This window comes from Lutra lutra, chromosome 9 (assembly GCF_902655055.1).
Source record: "Lutra lutra chromosome 9, mLutLut1.2, whole genome shotgun sequence".
NCBI lineage: Eukaryota > Metazoa > Chordata > Mammalia > Carnivora > Mustelidae > Lutra > Lutra lutra.
In genome coordinates, this window is record NC_062286.1 from 55,402,190 (window position 1) to 55,427,151 (window position 24,962).

At 38.7% G+C, this 24,962-nt stretch overlaps 1 protein-coding gene across 1 annotated transcript in view; it reads left to right on the forward strand.

Moving 5' to 3' along the window:
• The window catches only part of DNAAF10 (dynein axonemal assembly factor 10), a 101,351-nt gene that overhangs the window by 51,165 nt on the left and 25,224 nt on the right, over positions 1–24,962 (forward strand). The window contains 3 exon segments of the mRNA XM_053447884.1: positions 1,450–1,509; positions 2,827–3,011; positions 4,631–4,632. Of these exon segments, the coding sequence (XP_053303859.1) occupies positions 1,450–1,509; positions 2,827–3,011; positions 4,631–4,632 (247 nt within the window).

Sequence of the window (24,962 nt, forward strand, 5' to 3'; positions counted from 1 at the left end):
AGTGAGAGAGCACAAGCAGGGTAAGTGGGAGAGGGAGAAAGTAGGCTCCCCACTGAGCTGGGAGCCTGACATGGGACTCGATCCCAGGACTCTCGGATCATGACCTGAGCTGAATGCAGATGCTTAACCGCTGAGACACCCAGGTGCCCCAGAACTTTTAGAAGCCTTTTTTTTTTTCTTTAAAGAATGAGACTTATACTAACCAATATAAAATTGCGGTGTAGTAATTAGGATGTGAGCATTATAAAAAGGATTGTTTAATCTAAATTTTTATGTAAAATGATAGTACTTTTGCTAATATTACCGTGGTACAAAATTTTATATTTGATTCCATGATTTGTCATCAACAGATGTTGTTATTTTCGTTCCAGGAACTGAATATTAAGTGAAGGGGGATCTAAAGCTGATTTTATGACTTAAATGTGTAGCAGGCAGTGAGGAAAAAACGATCATTTTCACAAGACTTTATTTAAATGGGTCTGAATTTTGGAACCAGAAATGAAAAATTATTTTTGTTCTGGCAAACAATGTATAATCAGGGTGCTTGGCTGCTCAGTCAGAAGAACACGAGATTCTTGATCTTGGTGTCATGAGTTTGAGCCCCAGGTTGGGTATAGAGATTACTAAAAACAATTTTAAAAACCCAAAACAATATAATACTTTCTTCTTTTTTAAAGATTTTTAAGTAATCCCTACACTCGAGTGAGATGTGCTGCCTACATATTGAGCCAGCCAGGTGCCCCATGATCTTTTTATGTTTTTATTTTTTTTATATATTTTTAAAGATTTTATTTATTTATTTGAGAGAGACAATGAGAGAGAGCACAAGAGGTGAGAAGGTCAGAGGGAGAAGCAGACTCCCCATGGAGTCGGGAGCTCAATGTGGGACTTGATCCCGGGACTCTGGGATTGTGACCTGAGCTGAAGGCAGTTGCTTAACCAACTGAGCCACCCAGGCGCCCTTTATGTTTTTATTTTTTAAAGGTTTTATTTATTTGCTTTGAGAGAGGAAAAAAGAGAGCACAGAGGGAGAAGGAGAAATAGACTCCCCACTGAGCAGAGAACCCAACACGGCTTGATATATTTTTAAAAAGCCCCCCTTTTATAGTTACATCCCCCCCAAAAGAGTTAAATAGCTTGAATGTTTTTTCCCTTAGTGATAAGCTGTGTTACTTAATAGATATTGTTCAAATTGATTTGACCTTTAGAGAGCTCCCAAGTTCAGATTTAAAAAAAAAAATACATAGAACCTTGTTGAAGTTTCAGATGTGGCATTTCCAGTTTAAAACACTGCTTAGTAGTAATTTTTTTTTTTTTTTTTTTTTTTTTTTTTTTTTTTTTTTTTGGCAGCAAGGAAACATGTTCTTGTGGATATGTGAATTTGTGTGTGTGGGGTATATATATTTTTATATTAAAAGTTGATTTGTAAACGTTTCTATTCTTATTCAGAATTCATTGAGGGAGTCTCTCAGTTCAGTGTCAAAGGAGATAAGGAACAGAAGTTGAGGTGTAAGTATTTTTCTTCACTGAGTTCATTCTCCCTCTTATGCTACTATTACCCTATACTCCATTACAATCTTTTAAGATATTCGAAAAGATGTGTTTTATTCTAGATGCTTAATATATATAACAGCAATTTTATATTCTGCAGAAAGTCCTTTTAGGACATTTACAACTAGTATTTTTAAAAACAGTGTCATTGTTGCTTTTTAGTTGGATAGAAACACCAATTTCCTTCTGATAACAGCTACATAAACTATGTGTCTTGGATAAGACTTTTTTTTTTTTTTTTAAACATTTTATTTATTTATTTGAGTGAGAGACAGTGAGAGAGCATGAGCTAGGAGAAGGTCAGAGGGAGAAGCAGACTCCCCACGGAGCTGGGAGCCCGATGCGGGACTCGATCTCGGGACTCCGGGATCATGACCCGAGCCGAAGGCAGTCGTACAACCAACTGAGCCACCCAGGCGTCCCTTGGATAAGACTTTTTGATCCAAGTTTGAAAAAATGTTCTAATTTAATTAGGTAAGCTTCATTTATATGCCTGTTTAGCCAGAAGTCCATTATTTTGGTTTTATGTAGCCAGCCTCTATTACAGTAAACATCTGATACCTTTTTAAGGTATCTTAACTAGAGAGATGTTTTACTCAATAACAGTTCTCAGAGGCATAGGACATATGCAGACATCCTTTGTAAATGAACTCAGTATAAATGAGAATAATAGTAATAGCAACTGCTATCATTTATTGAGCTTTTGCCATGTTTCAGACACTATTCTAAGCAATTCATATATATTATTTGTCATCATAAAGTACTCTAAAGAACCTGGTACGGTGGAACTGTTATTATTCCCTATTTTATGTGTAGAAACTGAAGGTTAGCAAAGCTAAATAACTTAACCCTCAGGTACGCTAATTGGCCAAGCACTCTTGACTCCAAAGCCCATATTCTTTTTTTTTTTTTTTTTAAAGAGTGTATTTATTTGACAGATCACAAGTGGGCATAGAAGCAGGCAGAGAGGGGGCGGGGAGCAGGCTCCCTGCTGAGCAGAGAGCCCAGTGCGGCACTCAATCCCAGGACCCTGGGATCATGACCTGAGCCGAAGGCAGAGGCTTTAACCCACTGAGCCACCCAGGCACCCCACCAAAGCCCATACTCTTACTCAACTGTATTTAACTGCTCCTAGAGAGGCAGGATCAAATGTGGGAAGGAGCTATCATCATAGTTCTAATTTTAGATATTTGAATGCTTACTTTTTTCCTTTCTAATTATTTACTTGTGGTTGCCTTATAATTGTCATTGATTTTCCTTACTCTTTTTTTTTAGTTGCTTTCCGTATCTATGACATGGATAAAGATGGCTATATTTCCAATGGGGAACTCTTCCAGGTGCTGAAGATGATGGTGGGGAACAATCTGAAAGATACACAGTTACAGCAAATTGTAGACAAAACCATAATAAATGCAGATAAGGATGGAGATGGAAGAATATCCTTTGAAGAATTCTGTGCCGTAAGTACAAAAGAGCTGGTTTTTCCAATAATTGGGTTTTAAAAACTTAACAAAATTACTTACTAGAGAATTCCTTATACATTTTTGCCCTAGAAATTGATATATTTGATTTTGTCTAATGGCCCTTGTTCCTTGTGATTGTTAATAACAAACTATTATTAGGAATTCATATTCTCAGTGATTATCTGATAATACACCATAAGAATGGTACTAATAACTTATTGTTGGTACTCCCTCAAATTATAACCAGGGTGTATTCTTAAGGTTTATTTAATAATAAATATGTTTGAAAACCTTGTGGAAGGTATGTATGTGTTGATGAGTTTCAGCTAGGCATCTGGAAGGTTAGCTTCATGAGGACAATAGAAATGGAGTCTACATGGATTTTAGACTCATCAGTGAGGCAGTGTAAACGGTGATTCTACCCCTCCCTGCTCCCAAGCTATTGCTGGCTGGTTCTTTGTGTGGTAAGGGCCCACAGTTATGGGGAGTCCTAAGAAAACTAATGCGAGCTAGAAACTGGGGCCACAGTTTACCTTCCAGTTCATTGCCTTTCTTCAGTATGTCTAGGGTTTTGCCACCACTCACTGCTTCCAAACAGCAACACAACCATTCATCTTCTTTCACTATTTTGCCCCTAAAGCAAAGATACTAGCCTTTTGATATATTATAAGGAGTTTTAACTGTAAGCTAGAGACTCCAGAAGGCAAGGCAGAGATAACAAAAACGTTTTGAAATTTTTCAGTTACTATTGGAGGCTTCTATAAGAAGATTTCCCTTCTCCTTTTCATTTTTTATTTAAATCATAAAAAGAAAAACAAACTGGTTGTGTGTCATGTAAGGACTAAAGTTGCGATTTTGGCATTTAAGTAAGAAGTTCATATTATCGTTTAAGTATCTTCTTTCATCTCAAGGGGGTGCTCTCTGCATGTTGTTTGAAAAAGTAAGGTGGTACTCTAAAGAACAGATGGGGTCTTTTTGGAAGAGAGTTAAACTTGAGTAGGAGGGGGAGGAGTCCAAGATTGTGGAGGTGTAGGAGACCTTAGTATTGGCTGGTCCAAGGAATTGAGCTAGATAGTTATAAAATCATTCTGAACACCTGTGAACTCAGCCAGAGATCTAAGAAAAGAATTGCTGCAATTCTACAAATAGAAAAGTGACCACTTTCTGCAAGAATGACAAGACAGAAAAACTCACCTCAAAAAAGAGAACAGGAAGCAGATCCTTGCCTGCCAGGGATCTGATCAACAAAATAGATACCAGAACTAGAGCTCAGAATAACAATTATAAAGATACTAGCTGGGCTTGAAAAAAAAGCATAGAAGGCACTAAAGAATCCCTTTCTGAAATAAAAGAACTAAAACCTAACAAAATTAAAAGAGGCTATTAATGAGATACAATAAAAAATGGAGGCTCTAACTGTTGGTATAAATGAGGTAGAAGAGAGAATTAGTGATAGAGAAGACAAAATGATGGAGAATAAAGAAGCTGAGAAAAGGAGATAAACTACTGGATCATGAGGGGAAAAATTGAGAGATAAGTGATACCATAAAGTGAAAAAATATTAGAATATTTGGGATCCCAGAAGAAGAGGGAAAAGATGTGGGTGGGAGGGGCAGAGGTATATTGGAGCAAATTATAGCTAAAAACTGACCCAATCACAGGAAAGAAACAGGCATTTAAGTCCGGGAGGCACAGAGAACCCTCCTCAAAATCAATAAAAATTGATCATCAGCCAGACATATAAGAGTGAAACTTGTGAATCTCAGAGAGAAAATTCTGAAAGCAGCTCCAGAACAAGAGGTCTTTAACCCTGTAGGTTATATATATAACTATATATAAGCTAACCTTATATATAAAATATAAGCAAAATATAAGCTAAAGAATAATAAGCTAATATAATAATCTTAAATATAAAATATATGCTAACCTGTATTAGATTGGCAGCCAACCTAACCACAGAGACCTGGCAGGCCAGAAAGGACTGGCATGATACATTCAGGGTACTAAATGAGAAAAATATGCAGCCAAGAATTTGACTTCATCCAGCTAGGATGTCATTCAGTATAGAAGGAGAGAGATAAAGCTTCCAGGACAAACAGAAACTAGAAGAATTTGTGATCACTAAACCAGCCTGCAAGAAATATTAAAGGGGATCCTTTAAGCAAAGAGAAAGACCAAAAGTAACAAAGACCAGAAACGAACAGAGACAACCCACAGAAACAGTGACTTTATAGGTATTACAGTGGCACTAAATTCATATCTTTCAGTAGTTGCTCTGACTGTAAACGGGTAAATGCCATAATCAAAAGATAATTAGGGTATCAGATTGGATAAAAAAGCAAGACTCATTGATACTCTGTCTGCAAGGGACTCATTTAAGACCCAAAGACACCTCCAGATTTAAAGTGAGGGGGTGGAAAACAATTTACCATGCTAATAGACATCCAAAGAAAGCTGGGGTGGCAATCCTTATATCAGATAAACTAGATTTTAAGCCAAAGACTGTAATAAGAGATGAGGAATGACACGTATTATAATTAAAGGGTCTATCCAACAGGAAGATCTAACAATTGTAAATATTTATGGCCCTAACATTGGAGCAGCCAATTACATAAACCAGTTAAAACAAAATTAAAGAAACACATTGATAATAATACAATAATAGTAGGGGATGTTAACACCCTATTCACTGCAATGAACAGATCGTCAAAAGCAGAAGATCAACAAGGAAACAAGGGCTTTGAATAACACACTGGACCAGATGGACTTCACAGATAATATTCAGAGCATTCCATCCTAAAGCAACAGAAATACACATTCTTCTTGAGTGCTGCATATGGAACATTCTCCAGATTAGATCACATGCTGGGTCACAAATCAGGTCTCAACCCGTACCAAAAGACTGGGATCATTCCCTGCATGTTTTCAGATCGCAATACTTTGAAACTTGAACTTAATCACAAGAACATTTGGAAGAAACTCAGATACATGGAGGCTAAAGAGTATCCTACTAAAGATTGAATGGATCAACCAGGAAATTAAAGAATTTTAAAAATTCATGGAAACAAATGAAAACAAAACACAGCTGCTCAGAACCTTTGGGATGCAGCAAAGGCAGTCCTAAGAAGAAAGTATATAGCAATAAAAACCTTCAAGAAACAAGAAAGGTCTCAAATATACAACCTAATCATACACCTAAAGGAGCTGGAGAAAGAACTGCAAAGAAAGCTTAAATCCAGCAGGAGAAGAGACTTAATAAAGATCAGAGCAGAAATCAATGAAATAGAAACCAAAAGAACAGTAGAACAGGTCAATGTAACTAGGAGCTGGTCCTTTGAGACAATTAATAAGACTGATAAACCCCTAGCCAGACTTATCAGAAAGAAAAAAGACCCAAATAAAGTCATGAATGAAAGAGGAGAGATCACAGCCAATACCAAAGAAATACAATTGTAAGATCATATTATGAGCAACTATATGCCAGCAAATTGGACAATCTGGAAGAAATGGATGCATTTCTAGAGATGTACAAACTACTAAAACTGAAAGAGGAAGAAATAGAAAACCTGAACAGATCCATAACCACCAAGGAAATTGAAGCAGTCATCAAGTATCTCCCAACAAACAAGGGTCCAGGGCCAGAGCTTCCCAGGGGAATTCTACCAAACATTTAAAGAATTAATACCTATTCCTCTGAAACTGTTTTCAAAAAAAAGAAATGGAAGGAAAATTTCCAAACTCTATGATGCCGGCATTACCTTGATCCCCAAACCAGACGGATCCCACCAAAAAGGAGAATTAAAGACTAATATTTCTGATGAACATGGATGCAAAAATTCTCACCAAGATATTAGTCAATAGGATCCAACAGTACATTAAAAAGACTATTCACCACGACCAAGTGGGATTTATTCCTGGGCTGCAAGAGTGGTTCAACATTTGCAGATCAATCAACATGATATACTACGTTAATAAAAGAAAGGACAAGAACCATATGGATCCTCTCAATAGATGCAGAAAAAGCATTTGACAAAGTACAGCATCCTTTCTTGATTAAAACTCTTCACAATGTAGGGACAGAGGATACATACCTCAGTATCATAAAAGCCATCTATGAGAAGCCCACAGCGAATATCAGTCTCAGTGGGGAAAAACAGAGCCTTTTCCCTAAAGTCAAGAACACGACAGGGATGTCTACTCTAACCACTATTATTCAACACAGTATTAGAAGTTCTAGCCTAGCAATCAGACAACAAAAAGAAATAAAAGGTATCTGAATTGGTAAGGAAGTCATCAAACTCACTCTTCACAGATGACAGGATACTATATGCAGAAAACCCAAAAGACTCCACCCCGCAAATTGCTAGAACTCTCATAAGAGTTCAGCAAAGCGGCAGGATATCAAATCAGTGCATAGAAATCAGTTGCCTATCTATACACTAACAATGAGACAGAAGAAAGAGAAATTCAGGAGTTGATTCCATTTACAATTGCACCAAAAACCACAAGGTACCTAGGAATAAATCTAACCAAATAAGCAAAGGAAACTATAGAACACTCATGAAAGAAATTGAGGAAGACACAAAGAGATGGAAAAACATTTCATGCTCATGGTTTGGAAGGATAAATATTGCTAAAATGTCTATGCTCCCTAGAGCAATCTATACATTCAGTGCACTCCCTATCAAAATATCACCAACTTTTTTCACAGAGCTGGAACAAATGATCCTGAAATTTGTATGGAACTAAAAAAGACCCTGAATAACCAGAGGAATGTTGAAAAAGAAAAGCCAAGCTGATGGCATCACAATTCTGGACTTCAACTCTGTTATAAAGCTGTAATCAAGAGAGTAGGGTACTGGCACAGAAATAGACACATACATCAGTGGAACAGGAGAGAGGCTCCAGAAACGGTCCCTCAACTGTATGGTCAAATAATCTTTGACAAAGCAGGAAAGAATGTCCAATGGAAAAAAGTCTCTTCAACAAATGGTGTTGGGAAAATTGGACAGCCACATGCAGAAAAATGAAACTGGACCATTTCCTTACACCATACACAAAAATAGATACAAAATGGATGACAGACCTTAATGTGAGACAGGGATTCATCAAAATCCTTGAGGGAAACACATGCAGCAATCTCTTTGACCTCAGCCCCGGCATCATCTTGCTAGACATGTCTACAAAGGCAAGAGACTATTGGGATTTCATCAAGATAAAAAGCTTCCGCACAGCAAAGGAAACGGTCAACAAAACCAAAAGACAGCCAAAGACTGGGAGAAGATATTTGCCAATGTCTGAATCAGATAAAGGGCTAGTATCTAAAATCGATAAAGAACTTATCAAACTCAATACCTGAAGAACAAATAATCCAACCAAGAAATGAGAAGACATGAACAGACATTTCTGCAAAGAAGACATCCAAATGGCCAACAGACACATGAAAAATGTTCAGTGTCACTTGGCATCAGGGAAATACAAATCAAAACCACAATGAGATACCACCTCACACTGGTCAAAATGACTAAAATTACTAAGTTAGAAATCAACAGATGTTGGTGCGGATGCTGAGAAAGGAGAACTCTCTTACACTGTTGGTGGGAATGCAAGCTGGTGCAGCCACTCTAGAGAACAATATGGAGGTTCCTCAAAAAGCTGAAAATAGAGCTACTCTATGATCCAGCAATTGCACTAATAGGTATTTACCCCAGAGATACAAATGTAGTGATCCAAAGGGTCCCCTGTACCCCAGTGTTTATAGCAGCAGTGTCCACAATAGCTAAACTATGGAAAGAGCCCAGATGTCCATTGACAGATGAATGGATAAAGATGTGTAATACACATAGAATACAATACTACTCAGTCATCAAAATAATTGAAATCTTGCCATTTGCAATGACATGGATTAAACTAGAGGGTATTATGCTAAGTGAAGGAGAGAGACAATTATATGATCTCATGCATACGTGGAATTTAAGAAACAAAACAGAGAGCATGGGGAAGGGAGGGAAAGATAAGACAAATCAGAGAGGGAGACAAACCCTTAAGAGACTCTTAATCATAGGAAACTACTGGAGGGGAGAAGGTGGGGGGGATGAGGTAACTGGGTGATGGACATTAAGGAGGGCACGTGATGTAATGAGCACTGGGTATTACAAAAGACTGATGAATCACTGACCTGTACCTGTGAAGTGAATAATGTATGTTAGTTAATTGAATTTAAGTAAAAAATAAATTAGAAGAAAAAAAAGGAAGAGAGTTAAGTGTGAGATTTGGGACTTTGAACTGTTGCCTGGTGGTACTGGTACAAGGGTTTGTCATCTGTCTCTTCATTGCCAAAGATCACAGAATGACTTGTGTCAGAATGAGTGTGACATGAGACCAGGCTGGTAGTGGCAGCACAGATAGTACCCAGCTTTTAAAAGAAGGAAAGGGGCGCCTGGGTGGCTCAGTGGGTTGAGGCCTCTGCCTTCGGCTCAGGTCATGATTTCAGGGTCCTGGGATCGAGCCCCGCATTGGGCTCTCTGCTCGGCAGGGAGCCTGCTTCCTCCCCTCTCTCTGCCTGCCTCTGCCTAGTTGTGATTTCTGTCAAATAAATAAAATATTTAAAAAATAAATAAAAGAAGAAGAAATCCTAAGCCTTGAGGGAACAAATAAAAATGGAAAACTCTTGCCCAGTGATGTGGAAGAGATGTATAGAGACGAAGACTCCATTTATATTTAGTAAATATAAGATGTAAATTAAAATTATATATAAATCAGTAGTCAGTGGAAGGAAATTAAAATACATCTTTAGGTATAGAAATGATGCTAAAGACATAAGCTGCGCTTTGATTTCATTTCTGGTATTTAAGATAAATTCCTTTTGTATTTTTGAGGAGCATAGTTCAGGAGTGTAGAAAAATTTTTGTGTTTAAACCAACTTTACTGAACATCGATCAAGCCCATAACTTTCGCTTCATTGAGTCCTTTTTAATTCTGGTTTCTCAAGTTATAGCAATGAAAGAGATGGGACATTACTTTAAGATATTACTTATGCTTGTTTGCTTCTTTAAAATTTTCAGAATAGTTAACATAAACAGATAAAATAGAAATGATTAGTGACAGGATTAAAGTTGGGGTCGACCTGAACATGCATACAATTGACTTTTGAACAACACAGGTTTAATCTGTACTTGCCCACTTATGTGCAGGGTTTTTTTTTTTTTTTTTTGTAAAGTACATATTTTTTGTCTTGTGATTTTAATGTTTCTCTAGCTTACTTCATTGTAATATAGTATGTAACGTATATACCATACAAAATGTTTTGTTTATGTTAATAGCTAGGCTTTCAGTTAACGGTAGGGTGTTAATAGTTAAGCTTTGGGAGAGTCAGAAGTTACACATGGATTTTTGACTGCGTAGGGGGGTTGGTATCCCTAAGCCCTGTGCTGTTTAAGGGTGAACTGTATTTACTTTTGCTTGCTCTCCAAACTCTAGTGAAACTAAAAAGTTAAAGGTTTATGAACCCACATGACAAGACAGTAGGGAGGATAACAATTAGATTCAACAGCTTGTCAGTCAGTATGCGGACTTAACAGGAGAAAAAAATGAATTCTAAGCTATCAGCCCGGAAAGCTGAGAAGCAGCTTGATTTATAATGCAGAATCCCTGAAAGGCACAGAAACTGGTGGCTCAGGGTAAGTGAAAGTGGGGATGAAGGTGAAGCTAAAAACAGAATGGCTTAGTCTAAGAGGTATTTAGCTCACTAGATCTCCTTTCCTGCTCCTCAGACTCTCCTGCCCTGCAGTGGGAAATCGCAGAGAGTGAAGTCTGTAGGCTGGGAAACGGGAGGCATAGATTTGGGGGGTGAGGGTTGGAGTAGTGGGAAGGGAGAGTAAGTAAAGATAAGCCTATTTCCATTTTGATACCTCTGAAACAATCTGTCATTCTCAGGCATATAATATACTGAATCCTTAAAACTTTAGATAATATATGAGAGTTCTTGGAAATTTAAATTTAGAGATCCATTGCAGGAAGTCTAACACCTGAATGCTAGGATTTCCAGAGAGAAAATGGAGGGAAGGAAGTCACTAAAAATGAATCAAAAGTAATGAACCAGGGACGCCTGGGTGGCTCAGCTGGTTGAACGGCTGCCTTCGGCTCAGGTCATGATCCCAGCAACCTGGGATCGAGTCCCGCATCGGGCTCCTTGCTCGGCGGGAAGCCTGCTTCGTCCTCTGCCTCTGCCTGCCTCTCTGTCTGCCTGTGCTCGCTCTCTCTCTCTAATAAATAAATAAAATCTATTAAAAAAAAAAGTAATGAACCAGAAATATTGTTTCCTGACTGAAAGGATTACTGAGTATCTAGCATAGTATATAAAAATACTCTGGGTCAGGGCGCCTGGGTGGCTCAGTGGGTTAAAGCCTCTGCCTTTGGCTCGGGTCATGATCCCAGAGTCCTGGGATGGAGCCCCACATGGGGCTCTCTGCTTAGCAGGGAGCCTGCTTTCTCCTCTCTCTGCCTGCCTCTCTGCCTACTTGTGATCTCTGTCAAATAAATAAAATCTTGAAAAAAAATTTTTTTAATTAAAAAATACACTGGGGGGTGCCTGGGTGGCTCAGTGGGTTAAGCCGCTGCCTTCGGCTCAGGTCATGATCCCAGAGTCCTGGGATCGAGTCCCGCATCGGGCTCGCTGCTCAGCAGGAAGCCTGCTTCCCTTCCTCTCTCTCTGCCTGCCTCTCTGCCTACTTGTGATCTCTCTCTGTCAAATAAATAAATAAAATCTTTAAAAAAAAAAATAAAAAAAATAAAAAATACACTGGGGTTAGCACAATGTCATGGAATTTTAAAAGGGGAAACAGAGATGGCGATCCAACTTCCAAAGACCAGGGATAGAAGGATGGTGGGGAGGGGCTTTATACAAAGACTCAAAAATCATCAGGACAGCAGACTTCTCAGCAGCATAGTAGGAACTAGAAGACAGTGGAGCACTGCCTTTGCAATTCCAAGGGACAGTTATTTCCGAACTAGAATTCTCTACAAACCCAACTGGATGGAAGAATGAAGACATTTTCTAGTATTGCAAGGCTTCCCTTTTTGGGAAACTATTAGAAGATGTGCTCCCACTATAATAAGGTTGTAAATAAAAAATGATAATGAGGGGTCTAGGAAGCAGAGGTCCAACACGAGATAAGGAAATTTCCAGGATGGTGAAGCAAGGTCCAGAGATGACAGGCCTGGATTGCAGCAGGTGGGAAAGCTCTGGGAATAATTTCAAGATAATAAAATTGATAGAATTACATCATCTATTTGAACATATTTAGAACAAAAGTTTGAGACTGAATTAGTGAAATACATAAAATACCCAGCAAAGAAGAAGATAATTATTAACTGTAGCAGAACAGATGTGCAGTATGCAATTCTGTTTTGCTGTAAATAGTATTTTATATAGTTATAATTAAAATGCTGAATTTGCCTAATCAAAGTGAAGCTGGAACTATTGGAAGGGTGGTGTGGGAAATATTTGGGGTAGGAGATAGATGGGAGGGATGTGTGTATGTGAGAGCTAAATCTTCCTCTTGTGTGGTGGGAAATCAGTGGATAATGCCTACAGCTTTAAACCGAAGAGAAGGCAATGTTGGAATGTTATTCAGAGACCTATAGGAAAATACTGAATATTAGTTGAAAAGTCTAAATGATCATCTCTTTGTAAAAGGACACAGATAATGAGGGCAGTGTAGCACCCCGATGTTTTCATAGCAGAAGTTGTAGCACCAATTGGCTGTTCAAGCTTTATTTTTCAAATAAACTTTTAAAGTAAGTTTAAACTGAAAAATAATACAGATCCAGTTATACCCAACAACATGGGTTAGCAAAAACGTGTTTGGTGAAGCAAGTCAGGCACGAAAAAGATCTCCAACTAATCCAGGTTGTTAGTCACAGTAGTGGCTCCCTCTGTGTGTGTGGTAGGGCAGGAGGACGGAGATGGCTGGAAGGTAGGCCACAGAAGAGTCCCGGTGATGGTCTGGGTGCTAGTTACTTGGGTGATTACTCTGGGAAAATTCATCAAGCTGTGAACATTTATGACTTATCTACTTTCTTTAGGTAGACTGTACTTAGTAGACTATTCTCCAAATATAGGTAATTACACTTGTAGATTACCATGTCCTTATTCACTGAGATGTCTGTAACAACTCAACACATCTTCAAGCCCATGGGAAAATAATGTGCAGAAAAGTTTACTCATTTGGTACCTTTTACTACCTTCTAGAATAGACTGAAAATTAAGCCCATATTTGGATTTTGTGGACAAATTTTTATGCGGACCTCTGGTTATTACTTGATATTAAACTTTATATAAAAGCAGGGGTTGGCAAATAGAGTGGGTCAGATCCTTCCCATGGCCTGTATTGTGTGTCTTTGAGCTTAGAACAGTTTACATGTTTAAAGTGTTAAAGTGAGAGAAAGGGGCACCTGTGGGTGGCTCAGTCAGTTCAGCATCTGCCTTTGGCTCAGGTCATGATCTCTGGGTCCTGAGATAGAGTCCTTGCTCGGCAGGGAGTCTGCTTCTCCTCTTCCCTTTGCACCTCCTCCTGCTCTAGTAATAAATAAAATCTTTGTAATAAATAATGTAATAATGTAATAAATTGTAAATATGTAATGTAATAATGTAGTGTAATAATGTAATAATTGTAATAATGTAATAAATAAAATCTCTCTGTAATAAATAAAATCTTTTTAAAAAACAAAAAAAGTGGGAGAAGGAAATGCAAGAGAAATTACATGTGGCCTACAAAGCCTCAAATAATCTCCGGCCCTTTTAAGTTTGCCAACCGTTGTCCTAGAACACAAGAAAATGCCTATTATCCTGGGAGAAAGAAGCCATGAAAATTCTAACTAGAGGTAGGTAGTACAGGTTTAAAAGCAAAAACAATCAAAAAAGCCAATTTCTGAGAATAAAGTGTAGTGTATTTTTAAAATTTTAATTTTGGTTCAGGTGGTTAGTAAAAAGGAGTTTTCAGACATGGTTAAGCTTGATTTGTTCCTATCTGTTGCAGGTTGTAGGTGGCCTAGATATCCACAAAAAGATGGTGGTAGATGTGTGACTCTTTAAAAGAGTACCTCCCAACACTTTTGCTTTCTTCTCCATCTCTGAAGATCTGCTCAAGACGTCCAGCAATGCTCTCTGTGTATTTAAATGGAAGTATTTTTCTCTGTGAAGCCACATTTTCCAACACGAGCCTCATGAAGCCAACTAAGTGTTATTGAACTCTTATTCTCTCAATAACTCAGTGTAGCACTTTAAAGTCTGAAGGACAGCAGCATAAAAAGAGCATATCAATGTGGTGAAGAAAGGGAAGGGGTTGGCTTTTTAATTTATTTTTCTTCATCTTTTATAATGAGAAAGTATCTATATATACATATGTAAATATTTATATATAGATATATGTAGCTTTCTATATGTGTAGTAGGTTGACTTTAATTTAATCTACTTGATTCAGAAACAAAATGATAGAGTACAAAAGTGCCAAGCAGAACATAAAACATCCTTACTTTTATTTCACACAGTTTTATATATAGATAGAAAATTGTACAATTTGAGCCAGGTGTTAGGCCAGCTATTTTCCTTTTCCTGTGCTTTCTCCTTTGAGAGATTGACAAAGCATTTGTTAATGTCCTATTATTTACCTGAATTACATTTTTGTAACAAAGGAGTTTGTAATTTTATTTATACCTATGAAGATCTTTCCAGGGACTATGTCTCATTGCTGAGCAGCTTTTACTACATCCCTGCTTGAGGAGAAAGTGTAGTGCAGTGCTCCTGCCAAGAGCTCATTCTTGTGTTCATATAGTCACTGCACAGAGCTTGTGGCTGCTTCGTTATTTCTTAACTAGGAGCCATTACATAAAGTGTCCCTGAATCAACGTAAGTTATCAGTTGTGGAAAGGCCAGAAGCCATTTGAGGCAATCACGATTTTCCTTAGACATTTCTTAATAATACCTGATGGAATCACATAACTGAAGATATCCATTCGTTTCAGTATGTGGGTAAACAGTTTGTCATTAAACTTACCTTTGAATCGTAAATTTCCCTTGTTTCAAAAGACTTGCAGCTCATCTAAAAATTGGTGATACTTAATGTGCATGTGTGTATCTCAACGCCCACATGTATTTGTGACTTAAATGGAAGAAGTCTTACTAATTTTGATGCCACAGAAGAGCAAAATTTTATCTAAATTTATACCTTTTGAATGTATTTACCACAAGGCATAGAGAGTGCATGATGGTTTTCTTTCTTGATTTGCCCATATTTGTGATGGATGCTAACTTACTAAATGTGTGATATAAAAGTAGCCTATCGTGTTCCACCACTTGCTATTATCCCTTCCCTTTTCTGCAAAGGTACTATTGGCTGGAAGAAAACGTTTTGGTTAGCTTTCTAGGAAAGTAGTCTTCCCCTGTATAGTTTTTCTAGAAAAACGGTTTTATAATCATAAGTGGAAAAGGGCAGGTTGAATCAAGGTAAACAAATCAAATTGGGCACACCTGCCTGCCATCGCTGTTCCTTCAACTGAGTGCTGCACATCATGGGCTCTGTCTGTGAGAGAAAAATCCCGGTGCTTGGTGTCCTTGCATGACATGGAGTTTTGCATGTAGATCAATTTAAAATGTACCTCTTGTTTACATAATTTGCATAATTTTAAAAGATAATGTTGCCAAACTTTGGAAATGTTAATGTTCAAACTGAAAATCTCCACTACATGTAACTTTCTTCCTCTGGATCAGTACGTGGCTTATAATCCCAGCCAGTGGTTTGATCTGTTCCAGTGTCAACTGCCATGTGCTCTGCTTCAAGGGGGAACTAGTCTTTTGTGAATTTTTTGTACATAAGTATTTGTTACAAATATTTTAGCAAATGCTTTCTATTTCTCTTGCTTGTGCATATCTTGGCTGGCGTTACAGAAAAATAGTGCAAGCATTATTTCCTTACTGGGGAACGAGGGTTTTTTTTTTTCCTTTCCTTTTTTTTTTTTTTTTTTTTTAGTGTGGGTGGGGGGGGGCGGTTTATGTTGAATGTTTAGTTTTTCTTCTGCATGAAATGTCATGTTGTGGGATCTTTAGAAAACTTCATACTGTATGAATAAGAAAATAAAATATTTGAAACTTGCCTGTGTGTGTTCCTAATTGTCTTTGCTGGGCTTCCACAGCCATGAGATAGTATTTTTTTCCTATGAGGTAGTCTTTTTTCCCTTCTTTTGGATTAAAAAAAAAAAAAACCCTGATAAATTGATGTTTGATATTTGACTATAAGCCATAAGTAAAGATAGATCTGCTTTATCACTGGTTAAAAACACAAATCATTACAACCTACAAAGCCCTAACTCATTGCTTTACTACTCACTCTTCCTCTGCTTCCCACTGCCTTTGCCTCCTGTGGTTCCTGGAGTTTTGGGCCTGCTGCTGCTGCAGGCCTTTGTACTGTCTCCCTGACCAGAGACCTCACAGCTAATGCCACCAGGTCTGTTCAGGTGTGTCCTGGCCACCCCATGTAAACATATCCCTATACCTGCGTCTCCTTTATCTCCACTCTTTATTTCCTCCAGAGCATTTTTCTCTCTGCTGACAGAATTTAGGTATTTTTGCACATTTGTCTTCCTTGGTTATTAAAATAAAATGAAAACTCCCCAAAAGCAGTGATTTTTTTTCTGCCCCTTGTCCACCAACAGCCTCAATTGTCCAGAATTCTACCTACCTCTTAGTGTTTGCTAAGATTAAATACTTTAAAGATTAATACTTACATTAAATACTTACCAAATGAGTATTTGAATAGGCAGACACTAGTTAAAACAAGCTCTTATATTTGCAGAATTTTGTAATTTGCCTGGTAAAAACATTCTTTTACCATATTTTACCTTTACCGAAACATTGGTAAGGTCAGCTACTTTCATCGAGTGCTTATTTGAAAAATAAAATTCCTTCCTCACATCAGCTTTGTGATGTCTTTAATTTTATAAACTACAAAAGAGGTAAAAAGATTAGCCTTTGTTCACAACAGTAATTCCAAACTGCTGCTTCTAAAAAGCCCATATACCACTCAGTATTAAGGGTCAGGATTCAGAGTAATTTTGTAAGCTGATTGTTTTAATTATACTCCATAGACAAGAAATGTTTATAAATTTATAAAAAGTTATAAATTTATAAATAAATTCATATAGGACTGTTTAAACAAGTTTCTCAGTAGAATTATAAACTGTAAATCTTTTATTTAAAATGAAGTGACAAATTATAATTAATGTATAAGTACAATAATGATAATAAATTCATATAGGGGAATTATCCTCAAGTTGCTGCATGTGAATATTATCAAACCTTTCTGTTGATGCTTCTGGCTGAGAACAGAAGAAGCGATGGAGGCTTAATGTGACTGAAAAATTCTTCGTGTGGTTTCTTATAAGCATGTGCAGAGGGCAAGGGCTTTTTCTCTAGAGTCCAAAGACAAAAGGTCTCTGATTTGAAATCAGAATCGATCTGCTGCTCTGCTAGCCACAGCTCGGATATTGCCATAAACCTTTGATGGAGGATTTCCTGCAGAGGAAAAGAAACACATCTATACAAATATACTCACATAAATAGAAGACACATGATAGGCGGTCTACAACTAAAGAGCACATTTTCCACTGGATCGCTCTTAAATCAACAGAAGAACCATAAATCATACCCAAATATTCTCCAAAAATATTTTACATCCTAAGAGTCAAAGGCACGGACTTATCTAAATATTTCAAAAAAGAAGCTAGTCAATCAGATCTGGGCACTGATGGAAAATCCCATTTAGAGCAAACTACTACAATCCTATAACTGGTACCAGAAGTTACTGACTTTGCTGCACAGTTTGAAAAACAAGACTGGGGCCTCTGGGTGGCTCAGTCGGTTGAATGTGATTCTTGGTTTTGGCTCAGGTCATGACCCCATGGCCGTCAGATCGAGCCCCGCCTTAGGGTCTGCCCTCAGCGCAGAGTCTGCTTAAGATTCTTTCCCCCTCCTTCCAGGTGCTCATGCTCGCTCACCCTCAAATAAAATTTAAAAAATCCAAAAAACAAACAAAAAAGATGAAGTGCATCAATTAAGTTGACTGATGGTGATCAGCAGCTCTCTTTTCGTTGAAGCCTAAAACACACCGCCTGCTATTCTGGAATGGCTTTTCACTGCACCTCAGGGGAACGCAGCAAAGATTTAAGCACTATAACCCAATAAACTCCTTTCTCTAGCAGACTGATGAAATCTAAGCAAAAATATTCCTTTTTCCTTTAGGTCCACATTTGCCAACCTCTAAGAGTTTCTACTTGCAATCTTTACCATTATGCTTAATTTGAGCTGATGTGCAAACGGGGTTTGAGTTCTCAATTGCCTGTTATTATAAATTATCATTACCCAGGATGAGGCTGCAAATGGCAGTTCTTGCCATCTTGATGTTTAGGAAAGAGCCAAGGATGTGAACTTTCCTGCAAGAGAAGGTGAGACAAGTTAGCAACAAAAGCATTTCCTTAACTAAATCCCATGATCCAGAAACTCTGGAAGATCACAATACATGTTCTTAAATAAAAATGGTGGTGATGGTAGCACAACTCTTAAATACACTAAAAGTCATTTTGAAGGGGAATTCTATGGTATGTGTATTATAGCCCAATAAAAATTACAAAAAATAATTTTAAGAAAGGAATTTTTTAAGATTCTTGGCTAATAATGGCTACCACCAAGTGAGTGATTTTTATGTGCTAGGGCTTTATGTGTTCCCATTTAATCCTCACATGAGGATTATTAAGGTAGGTGGTATTCACATTTTATAAATGAGGAAAGAAATTTACAAGTAAAAAGATAAACACACCTGCCCATGATTACACAATGGCAGAGCTGGTATTAAGTACCCAGAAATGGAAGTAACATTGCACTTAATTAAAGCATCTGGATTTCAACTGCAAAGCTTTCTCAAGGTTATCTAAATTTCTTCACTACTCAGGATCATCCAGACCCTACTAAGGGAAATTCTTGGCTGACTGACTCAAGATGGGTAATACAGTGTTTTGTCTTACTGAGCCCATCTTCCAAAATGTCAGGAACTGACACCGAAACTCAGTGGGAATATCGCAGAACATTCAGTCATCCAGACAGGCTCAGGCATGTTGAAATGGGGGCAAAACTGACACAGTCTGTTCAAGATGATCTAGATTTTCTTCCCCACTCTTGTGTACAATCAGGCAACCACCCCTTGTAACTGGCAAAATTATGGGGGCGATGCATGGTGAAAGGTAAAAGACCTGGTGTCTCGACCAGGGGTCCAGGTACAGCTGAAGTAGGAATGTTAAAAACGGGCAACAGGAAGCAAATATCTGCAAACTGGATGTTGAGACCTCCAGCTATCTTCCTTAACCAGGCTTCAAAGTCTAGCAGCAAAGAGTCTAGAGAATGCTTCTCTGCGGGAACCTGACCTCAATAAAAAAGTCCAAAAGAGAAGCGGCCTGGGTGGCTTAGTCAAGCGTCTGCCTTCAGCTCAGTCATGATCCCTGGGTCCTGGGATCGAGCCCCACATCTGGCTCTCTGCTCAGCAGGGAGTCTGCTCCTCATTCTCCCTCTACACTCTCCTCCTCTCTCTCAAATAAATAAATAAAATCTTAAAAAAAAAAAAGACAAGATGCATCAGAAACAGCCTGGCAATTACCCTAAGCTAAGCCTACGGTCAGCTGGCGTCCCCCACGCTCCAGACCCCATGAGCTTAGGGCTTCTGGTCTGCTCTTTACTGTCTCCCTCTTGTATATGTGGCACACACATGGAGGATCTCCAGAATCCGACGGAAGCATCTATAAAACAGAGGCTACAACCAGCAAGGTGAAGAAAGAGAAATGGAGACCAGGAGGAAAAACAATGAAACAGCAAAAACAAAATCAGATCAGTAAGGTCAGAAAAGCTATTTTCATGTACCCATGAATCAAGGATACGATGTTAAGAATAGAGTTACAGAAAGGAATTCCAGATAGGAAGGGGCAAAGAAAAGTGAGACCAAAGTAATTCAAGAAAATTTCTGAAAATTGTAGAAAATGAGTGTCTAGTTTGAAAGGGTCCAGTAAGATGAATAAAAATAGACCCACGCTAACACATAGCACTATGAAATTTCAGAACACACTGGATGAAGAGAATACAACTGCCAGATAGGACGCTCGAAGAATCAGATATAAAAATGGCGTTGGACCTCTCAACAGCAACACTGAAAGCTTGGATATAGCAATGTCTTCAAAATTCTCAATGGATGTGATTTATAGAACAGAACTGTATAGTCGGCCAGGAGAGAGGACACTTTTGGAACTAGAAGTTCTTAAAAAATGTTAGCTAAGCTAGCTCATGGACTATATACGGCACCAAAATGAGGAGTACCCAGGGGTGGCAGGGTGTGCAACCTGAGTGAAGGGGGTCAAACAGCACAAACTTCCAGTTAGAAAAGAAGTCCCGGGGATATAACGTACAGTGTGTCAATCTAGTCAATAACACCGTGCTACATGATGGAAAGTTGCTAAAAGTAAATCTTAAAAGTTTCACACACAAAATAACAAATTTGTAACTGTGGTGATGGGTGTTAACCAGACCTACTGTGGTGCTCATTTCGCAATACGTAAAATTTCAAATTAAAAAAGAAAAAAGAACCTTAAGGAATACTCAGGGAAGAGAACCCAACAACCAAGGGATTCACACAGCGGAAGAGCACAGGTGAAAGGAGAACCTAGGACGCCAACCAGGTGCCAGGCAGAGAGGGTAGCAGTGCTTCTGAGGAAGCAAGCTCCAGGAGAGGCTGCTCAAACGTTTGATGCACCCAGATAAACTGCGGGGAGATATGATGACGTACAGCTTTTTACTCAATTGTACTGATAATTAGAAAGCACAAACGTAAGAATTTTTTCAAGTGAAAACAAAATGGTAAAGGGCAGACAGAATAATCACAGAATCACGGTCATCACCTGGGCCGGCTGCTGACACACCGAGCGCTGACCCCGTGCACAGGTAACGCTGAACACCGGTCTCACAAAACCCACAGGGTACGGGGAGCTCAGGGACACATGAGCAACCTGGCTGTCAGAAGGGCTGAGTACACGGGGTAGAAGTTGGGGGAGAGATGAAAAAAAGCTAAATTTTCATCTTTTATGGTAGAAAGTCAATGATGAAGAAAAAAAAAAGCTGGTATGTAAACACGGTATTTGAAAATCTGGAGATAGTTTTTAAAAATGACCTGGAAGAGGTGAAATTAGTTCCTCTGAGGAAGAGGAAATAGAGGTAGGTGGTAGAAATTTGGGGCTTGCTCAAGTATGTGTGTGTCTAACTTTGATAAAAACTCTTGACAATGGCGCAAGAAGGATGAGGAACAGTGAGCACGAATGAAGTGTGAGCAGTTTTGCTGCCAAAGCCACCAAAGTGATAGGGCAGTGGCTGGGATGGTATGGAGGTCTCGGGACACACAGGCAACACTGTTTCCCATTTGAAGCACTGAATACATTGGGGATAGCTTTTAGTTATCTTGCTCACATCATACTGTATTTTACCACCAGGTTATCAGCAACTCATCAAAACAACACCTATGGGTGCATACCAGTCCACATTATGGTTAACCACAATTAGTAAGTGGATGAACATGTGGATTTCCAATTAGCCTATTTGTACTGAACACTCAAGACAGTATACTCAATTTCAAGTTGTATGTAATTCAGTTTGGGGAAAAAAACCCCGAAAGATACAAAAGTAATTCAATAATAGCCAACATTATTCATAATAACCCAAACTGAAAACAGCCCAAACGTCCATCAAACCTGAATGGATAAACAAAATGCAATACCTTACGAGAATACTTGGCAGTAAAGAGAAATTACTGACATACCCAAGGAAATGGAGAAACTCAAAATAGCATGCTAATTAAAAGAAGCCATACCCCGAAGGCTGCATACTGTGTATTTCCATTTATATAAATTTCTGGAAAAGGTAAAACCATGGCAGATCAGTGATTGCCTGGGACTGAGGTGGGATCAAAGGACTATAGATCTGGCCAAAACTCACTGAACAGGATACTAAATACGGTAATGTTTTTGTATGTAAATCATACTACAGTAAAGCTGTTAAAAAAAAACCAGTTCGACTAGTAAATTTTATGTTAACACATCAATATACTTAGAATTTTTTTTTTTCTAAGATTTATTTAACAGAGAGAGAGAGAGAGAGAGAGATCACAATTGGGCAGAGAGGCAGGCAGAGAGAGAGAGGGGGAAGCAGGCTTATATTTAGTATTTGATACATCATAGTATCTATAATTTGGTTAGCACATCAGTTGCATTTTCAGATTTCTAAGTTAGCAAAGGTTTTTAGGGCTATGTATGATACTTCCAAATGTGGTATGCATTTCAAAATATTTTAAAATGGGGCACCTGGGTGGCTCAGTGGGTTAAAGCCTCTGCCTTCGGCTCAGGTCATGGTCCTGGGATGGGGTCCTGGGATCGAGCCCCGTATCAGGCTCTCTGCTCAGCGGGGAGCCTGCTTCCCCCTCTCTCTCTGCCTGCCTCTCTGCCTACTTGTGATCTCTGTCAAATAAAAATTAAAAAAAAAAAAATTTTTTTTTAAATGTCTAGTGCAAAGCAAGTTTTCCTCAGGGCGCCCTCAGGCTCCCCTCACAAAGATCAGTATTATATTGATATATATATTATATATATCAATTGATATAATGAACCTGTCTTTCAGGGCATCAACATGGTATCATTGTTATCCCTCGAGTGTAAAAACAGAGTCTAAAATTTAGGTTCTAAAAAATGGTGAGCACGAGTTTACAGCCAAGTTAGTATGATTTTAAATATAATTATTTCTGTGCTTAGCCGCAGGCACGTCCCTCCTCTTGTCAGTCACCTGCTTTGTCCCCCAACTTCATGGCATTATCTAATCTCCACACCATCTGCCAGCAACCCCAACCTGGCCCCGAGCAGCTTCAACCCCCACGAGGGCTAATCCCAGCTTGACTTCCTGCACCCTTACTTTAAGCCTATATCATCTTCTTTCTGTCACAGAGCTGCTCCCAGGTTTTTCACCCAATGTGCAATACTCATTGTCCTTTTATGAAAGGCCTTTATATATAGTTTTAAAATATGGATAAAACTATACACATATATTTCTTTCTTAAAAAGGAAAGTCACAACGGCATTAAAAAATCCCACTCCTTGCTGTCTCCTATTGGTTTAGGAGTTCCCTCGGACACTATTTAAGTCTTCACCTGTCATGTAATTTCTTTTAATAGTAATTCTAAACATTTCCTTTTTTTTTTTAAAGATTTTATTTATTTGAGAGGGAGAGACAGAGAGAGAGAATGAGCATGAAGAGAGGGAGGGGCAGAGGGAGGGGCAGGCTCCCAGCTGAGCAGGGAACCCGGACTGAAGGTGAACCCAACCGAAGGCGGGTTCCCAGCCAAAGGCGGACACTTAACCGACTGAGCCACCATGTGCCCTTTATTGTTCTTTATTGCTAACTGAGGAAAAAAAGCTAGAATTCCCAAGATTTCCTCAGATAACTTAATCTGCTTTCGAGGTAACTATGTATTTCATTCAAAACCATACATTGACAAAGAGTCAGTAGCAATATTATGCATAAAGTACAAACTTTATGACTTCTTGAAACAAGCAAAAGGTCAAACATAAGTTAGGATAGTAATTTTCCCAAGATCAGATACTTACACATCAGCCAAAACTATCCGTGTCCGTGTCACGTTCTCTATGGTGAATTTGGTTTTTCCTCCTTTGCCAGCGATTCTTCCTATTGCCCTTGACAGGTGGTCTCCCTTTAGGGGTTTCACTAAATGAGAGATCAAAGCCTCAGGAGACATGCAATTCCAGGATACCACCTGCTCCATAATGAACTTTAACCACTACCTAAATTTCCCTACTAAAAGATAAAAATATATATATATATTTTTAAAACTGGCTAATAATACAGGTCAACTGATGCTATTAGAAAGCTAAGAGTCCCCAGCAATACAAAGTCGGCAGTACAATAGTTAACAGGAAAAGACCACCTTATACTCACCATCTGTAATTTCAAAAGACTCTAGGAAGAGATCATCCAACCTAATGAGGGCAAGTGCGTCCTACAACATAAATATAAATGCTGTGAAGCCCTTCCGTTTAGATACCTGAGAATAACTATTAAGTTAAAATTCACCAGACCTAGAAAACTCAATTTTTTTAAAAAAGCCCAACCACTGAAACATTCGTATTAAGTGTGTGTGTTTTAAAAGATTTTATTTATTTGACAGAGAGAGGGCACACAAGTAGGGGGAGCAGCAGAGAGAGGGAGAGGGGGAAGCAAGCTCCTCACAGAGTGGGGAGACCAGTGCGGGGCTCAATCCCAGGATCATGACCTGAGCTGAAGGCAACACTTAACCAACTGGGCCCCCCAGGTGCTCCTCATATTAAGTGTTTTTAAGCACCTATTTTAATTTTTTTTTTTGACAGAGAGATCACAAGCAGGCAGAGAGGCAGGCAGAGAGAGAGGAGGAAGCAGGCTCCCCGCTGAGCAGAGAGCCCGATGCGGGGCTCGATCCCAGGACTCCAAGATCATGACCTGAGCCGAAGGCAGTGGCTTAACCCACTGAGCCACCCAGGCGCCCTAAGCACCTATTTTAGATGTCATGAAATCACTTACCTCCACCTGAAACCCAAGAATAAAGGCTTTCACAAAATCAGCTGCTTTTGTCAGCGCACTAACATCCTTGGTTTCTTTACAAGTCTGTTAAAAAAAAAAAAAAAAGAAAGAAAAGAAAAGAAAAGAGGCATATATTATGACTGGAGATGAAAATATTCTAGTACAACACTAGGAGTGATCATCAGCTTATAATTGTCATCAAATGCTGATGTTTCCCAAAGCACCAACTCCAGGACTAACTACCACAAATG